The 6,028-nt window shown below is 66.1% G+C and overlaps 2 protein-coding genes across 3 annotated transcripts in view; both read right to left on the reverse strand.

The window, feature by feature from the left end:
* The window catches only part of LOC117885018 (major histocompatibility complex class I-related gene protein-like), a 7,797-nt gene extending 6,939 nt beyond the window's left edge, over nt 1–858 (reverse strand). The window contains exon 1 of the mRNA XM_034786092.1: nt 823–858. Within this exon, the coding sequence (XP_034641983.1) occupies nt 823–858 (36 nt within the window). The remainder of the gene's footprint in view (nt 1–822) is intronic.
* A 939-nt stretch (nt 859–1,797) lies between these two features.
* The window catches only part of LOC117884630 (major histocompatibility complex class I-related gene protein-like), an 8,892-nt gene continuing 4,661 nt past the window's right edge, over nt 1,798–6,028 (reverse strand). The window contains exons 5-10 of one of the 2 annotated variants that reach the window (XM_034785122.1): nt 5,720–5,827; nt 5,361–5,393; nt 4,176–4,208; nt 3,694–3,729; nt 3,067–3,099; nt 1,798–2,592 (exon numbers count right to left, since the gene is read on the reverse strand). In XM_034785122.1, coding sequence (XP_034641013.1) covers nt 2,456–2,592; nt 3,067–3,099; nt 3,694–3,729; nt 4,176–4,208; nt 5,361–5,393; nt 5,720–5,827 — 380 coding nt within the window. In that variant the 3' untranslated portion in view covers nt 1,798–2,455. The remainder of the gene's footprint in view (nt 2,593–3,066; nt 3,100–3,693; nt 3,730–4,175; nt 4,209–5,360; nt 5,394–5,719; nt 5,828–6,028) is intronic. The other variant, XM_034785123.1, reaches the window with a different exon arrangement.

Raw genomic sequence — 6,028 nt, forward strand, 5'->3', positions numbered from 1 at the left:
CCCCCTCAGTTAGGTCCAGCTTGGGGTCCCAGGGCATCCCAGCCTCCCCCCTTGGGAGGTCAGAGCCATCTCTGCCTCCCAGCCATCTCTCCAGCCTGCTTCCAACACCTCCCCTTCAGCGACCCCTCCCACAGCCTTTGTTCAGTTTCCCGGGCCCCGGAGTCACCTGGCCTCCAACCCCTTCCTGGGTTCTCATGTTACACACTCAGGTATGCGCCCTGGGGCAGACTCCCATCCCCCGATGCAGACTATCCCAGCACACTCCCCTGTCAGCATTCACACACCACAGTGAGACCAGGCCCAGTTCGTCACACCCGTGTCCTTCCCCACTGACCCCCCCATCGCTCCAGGCCCTGCCTCCTGGCCTCGTGCGGGGGTTTATCCTGCTGCCCATCACCCTGTTATCCGGGCACCTTCCACACAAACTCGACAGCAAGTAACAAAGCTCCTGGTGGATGGCGGGGGGACTCTGCTCCGCGTTACACCCCCCAGCCGGCCGTGCCTGCTCTCCTGAGCCCTTCGTCCCTGCCCCAGTGCCCCCCCCGNCTGCTCTCCTGAGCCCTTCGTCCCTGCCCCGGTGCCCACCCCCGCCCCACAGCCCCCCCCCGTGCCCACCCCGGTCTGCCCCTCCCTTCCCATGGGCAGCAGAAGGCAGCTGGATCGAGCCCAGCGACCAGGCCCAGCTCCCAGGGGGGGTCAGGGTGTGTCTGTCCCCCCCGTGGCTGGCACTCTGTGCTGTGGGCACTGCCCATGGCGGGAGGCCAGCTGCGGTGACGGGCTCCCCCCCCAGGGCAGGCGACCGGCGCAGCGGCTGTGTTTAACTCTCCCCCGGTCGCCGCAGGGCCGCAAGTTCCCCATGCCGGGGGCCGAGGGGACAGGATGGCGAGTCGCAGTGCGCTCGCTGCAGCCCGCAGGGTCACGCTTCCTCTTCCCCTGCCAGGCCCTCGGCAGCCGAGTTCGAGGCAGTCACGTGGGGACCGGCGTGCTGGGGGAACGTCAGAGCTGCTGCGATCCGGCCTCTGGCGCCCGCCCGCCAGGCCCAGCGCGGGTCACACGCAGGCCGCAGGGAGCTGGGGCTGAAGTGCCGGTCGTGCCAGACCCCACAGGAGCTGCACCCTGCCCCAGGCCGGCTGGATCTGTGGGGATCCTGCCCCAACCTGCCCCACGCCGACCTGAGACAGGCCCTGACATGCTGCTAGCTCATCGCTAGGCCAGGATCCCCTGGGCGCAGCCTCCTCCGCTGAGCGCCGTGCCGATGCCAGCCACGTTAACCCGTCTGAGCGTCTCTCCCCAGAGCTGTCAGCTCCCCGGGGCAGGGACTGGCTGTGCAGCGCCTGGCGCCGGGGGTCTCCGCCTGGGCTGGGCCTCCCAGACACTACTGCAATACGGGCAATGAACACTCCCCCGGGTCCGGCTCTGAGGGCCGGCTGAGGAGGGGCAGGGGGTGGGGGTGCCTCTGCCCTGCACAGAGCCAGACCGGCTGGGACGGAGAGCGCCGTGGTCTGTGCGGTGTTAGCCGGGTCTGTCTGTGCACGGCTCTGGAGCGAGCAGCTCTGAGTCGAACCGGATCCAGATTAAATTCAATGTGACGGAGCCATTGGGCTTTACCGGCTCTTCCCAGCGCCCGGCTGCAATGGTGCCAGCAGGGGATGCCCCAGGCCTCGGTCTGAGAATCCCCCAGCGCTGCCTTAGATCTCAGCAACTGGGCGGTTCGGCTCGCTGGGGCAGCGGAGCCCGGCACCGGGAGGGGAGACGGGCTCAGACAGACAAAGCAAACGCCCAGACAAGTGAGGGACACACGGGAGACAGGGCCTTTATTCCAGGGGTTCAGTGACACGCTCTAGTCCAGTGGCTCTCAACTTTTCCAGGCTGCTGTCCCCTTGGCAGGAGACTGATTTGTCGTGTGTCCCCCAAGTTTCACCTCGCTTAAAAATACTTACTTCAAAATCAGACAAACATACAGACGTGTCACAGCCCACTATGACTGGACAATGGCTGACTTCCTCGTTTTTACTGTCTAATTATAAGATAAATTAATTGGAATATAAACATTGTACTTACAGGTCAGTGCACTGTACATTACACAGAGCAATAGAAACAAGTCATTGTATGAAACTGTAGTTTGCACCGACTTCGCTGGTGTTTTTTGTGTCGCCTGCTGTAAAACCAGGGAAATACCTAGCGCAGTTGACGTACCCCCTGGCAGACCCCTGTGACCCCCCAGGGGTACACATCCCCCTGGCTGAGAAATCATAGGGTCCCTGCCCCACACCGCAGCTTTCCCTGTAAGTCTGACAGATCCCAGGTCCTTAACCCACAGCAGCCCCCGCGAGGCAGCCGAGCGTCGCACCCAGGGCCTGGGCACTGAGGCAGAGGGAAAGGGTGAGGGATTCAGTTCAGGTCACAAGGGCAGTCAGTAGTCGAGGGGGGAGAGACCCCCAGGAACAACTCCAGCCTAGACGATGCCCGCTGGGGGGTCCCCGTTGTCGAGCGGGGCAGGAACACCCATGTGGAGGAGCTGCTGAGTTTCTGCAGGGAGATTGGTCTCTCCCCTTCCGGTGTCCCCCAGCAGCTGCACCTCGGCCTCCGACCCTGCAGGAATGAGATACAGGGAGTCAGGGGGAGCCCGGAGCCTCCCCTTTTTTTCCGGCGGCCCCCATGGCCCCCCCACTTTTCTGGGGGTGCCCCCCCAGGCACACCCCCTTTTTCTACTGGCGCCTCTGCAGAAGCCGTGTCTGTTCATAGGGTCGGGCTGACACCAGAGAGGGACCCGCTGCAGCCGGACAGGGGCTCCCTCGGGCCGTTCTCCAGACCCTCCCGCAGCCGGGTCAGATGGGGGAGAGACGCTCCATACCCAGCAGGGTCACTCCCAGCTCTGCCTGGGGCGGGGGGGGGGAAGAGGAGGGAGTTCCCAGGCTGGTTCATTGCTCCCCACCGCGGGGAGCAGGCGCTCAGAGCCCCCCCCCTCTGCTCCCAGGCTGGTCTGCTAGAGGGGCCGGGCCTGGGGGATTCTGGGCCTATGGCCGTGGGGAGCAGCCAGCACCCCGAGCTGGAGTCACCACTTACCTTGCGAGCCGGTGTCACACCCGGAGTCGCTGCCTGTGGGAGGGAGAAGGGGGTTAGCACTGCAGGGAGCTGGTTCCTGGCCGATCCCCCCACCCCACACCACTGGGATCAGACTGGGGTGAGCAGAACGTCCCGGAGGCCCAGAAATGGCCCAGCCCAGGCAGGGACCATGGGAAGGGATCAGAAAGGGGGCAGGGGCCAGGACCGGGCAGACCCAGTTCTGGGGTAATAACCCCCATAACGCACCAGGGCTGGAGGCTGGGTGGGGGCGCGGAGGGCCCCCAGCTGGGGCGGGAATGGTCGGGGGGTTCAGGATCTGAGGGTCCTGGTATCTGGGTCCCAGCCCAGCTCTGCGGGGGGGGGGGGGGGTCACACTCAGCCCCACTCCTGTCCCAGTTCATATAGGGGGTGAGGTACAATGAGCCCTCCCCCCCTGCAGCCTCCCCCCAGCCACAACCCCACCCCCAGAGTCCCTGCTGCCTGGAACGACCCCCCCCTTGCAGAGGGGACCCACCCCCGGCTGGGGACTGCAGGGCGCCCTGGGGCAGGGCCTGGGGAAAGCGTCTCCCCATAGAGGTCTCCGTGACCACAGCCGATCCCAGTGGGGCTGGACCCCCCAGCACTTACCCCTGCTGGATCCTTTGCTGGATTCTTTGTCGCTGGCTGTGGGGAGAAGGGACAGGGTCAGCGTCTCCGAGCCCAGGGGCTGAGTGTGCTCCCGGGGTCACGGTCCCTCTCGGAGTGGTTCCAGCCCCACCCGTCCCGTTAGACCCGCCCCGTCCCGTTAGACCTGCCCTGGGCTCGCCTGGGGGGCCCTGACCCTGGGCGAGGAGGGGCCCATGTGGCAGGGCCCCGCTGTGGGATCTCAGGAACCGTCCCTCCCAGCTCTGCCGGGGGGAGCCTGGCCCCCGTGCCGGGCAAGGAGGGGCCCCTAGTTACCTGCTCTGCTCACAAATGACCCTCCTGGGGAGTGCAGGGTGAATCGCCAAGTCCCATTCACAGCCCCGTCCCCCGAGATCCCACCCCCGCCTGGTCTCCCTGCTGGGGCCCCTGACCGGGAACTGAAGGGTTAACGGGTCACCCCTCCTGCTCCATCATTAACCCCTTACCTTCCAGAGAGGCGCTGGAGTTCCGGTTGCCGGCTGTCGGGGGAGAAGGAGGGTTAGTGTCTCCTGAACCAGTGTCGGTGTCGGGAGGCAGACGTCTCCCTAGGAATCGATTCCACCCTTGCCCACCCCGTCCCAGGGCTCACCATCCCCGGCCTGCCCCAGACAGGGAACAGCATGACCCGGAGCTGCCCTGGGCAGAGCCAGACAAGAGGGGCCCCCCTGCCTGGCACGGCTCAGCCCGGAGACCAGAGGGGCCTGCACCCCGCAGAGGCGGGGGCATGTTGCGCGACGCAGGGGATTGCAGGTGACTGGCTGAGCAGGGGGCGATGGGGCGTTAGCGCCCGGTCCCGGGGAGGGTCCCCGGGCTGGCCCGTGCCCCCTCCCCACACCTGCCAGCAGCCCGGACAGGCTCACACTAACCCTGAGCTGGAGTGTAGCCAGCTCCAGTTTTCCCTGCAGAGACAAGGCAGATTGCAGTGAGTGCGGCCGCTCCCGGGACAGGAACCGGCTCAGACCCCGGGGGCTCAGCGCGCGACTCAGTGTCCCAGGGAAGCCGGGACCCCGCTCGGAACAAAGAAGCACGCGCCGAATCGCCACCACAGATCCAGGGCCGGCTGCAGGGTTTTTGCCACCCCAAGCAGCCAAAAAAAAAAACAAAAAAACCCACAATCGCGATCTGTGGTGGCAATTCGGCGGGAGGTTCTTTGCTCCGAGCGGGAGTGAGGGACTGTCCGCCGAACTGCCGCCGAATAGCTGGACGTGCCGCCCCTCCCTCCAGAGTGGCCACCCCAAGCACCTGCTTGCCAAGCTGGGGCCTGGAGCCGGCCCTGCACAGATCCCACCCCCACCTGGTCTCCCTGCTGGGGCCTCTGACCAGGAACTGAAGGGTTAACGGGTCACCCCTCCTGCTCCATCATTAACCCCTTACCTTCCAGAGAGGAGCTGGAGTCCCGGTTGCCCTGCCTGGAGATCCCGTCTGGCACGGCTCAGCCCGGAGACCAGAGGGGCCTGCACCCCGCAGAGCCGGGGGCACGTCGCGCCACGCAGGGGATTGCGGGTGACTGGCTCAGCAGGGGGCGATGGGGCGTTAGCGCCCGGTCCCAGGGGAGGGTCCCTGGGCTGGGCCGTGCGCACCCCCCACACACACACACACCCCTGCCAGCAGCACGGAGGGCTCACACTCACCCTGAGTTGGAGTGTCGATGACTCCGGTTTTCCCTGCAGAGACAAGGCAGATTGCAGTGAGTGCGGCCGCTCCCAGGGCAGGAACCGGCTCTGACCCGAGTCCACAGCCCAGCACAGACCCCGGGGCTCAGCGCGTGACTCAGTGTCCCAGGGGAAGCCGGGCGTAAGGAAGGGAACAGAGAGACCCAGCGCCACCCGCCCCATCTCTGGCTTCCCCGTCTCTGGCTACGGCCCCGCAGCAGCCCCCCGCGGGGCAGTCACACAACCCCAACGCAGGGGTCCCCCTCCAGATTGCTGCCGTCCCCAGGGCCCCATCGCACACCCCACACTGAGAGGTGGCACCGCCGGCCCCCCATTACCTGAGCGCCGCCTCCTCCAGAGAACAAACCCAACTGTCCCAGCGAGCAGGGCAGCGCCAGCGACGGCCCCAATCAGCGCAGGGAGTGGGGCAGAGCGGGACGGGGGCTCTGCAAGGGAACAGAGAGTGAGACCCCCCCGCAAACACCATGTCCTTCCCATCCCCCATTCACACCCCCATGGCTGTCTCTTTACCCTACCCCGTGCTCCGTACCCCCGCAGTGAGTCTGTTCCGGGAACGTCCGTTATTCTTCAAACCGCAGCGGCCAGGGGAAGCGGGCGCCCTTCCCTGCTCCTTCCCAAGCGTCTCT

Source organism: Trachemys scripta, chromosome 11 (genome assembly GCF_013100865.1).
Source record: "Trachemys scripta elegans isolate TJP31775 chromosome 11, CAS_Tse_1.0, whole genome shotgun sequence".
Classification (NCBI taxonomy): Eukaryota; Metazoa; Chordata; order Testudines; family Emydidae; genus Trachemys; species Trachemys scripta.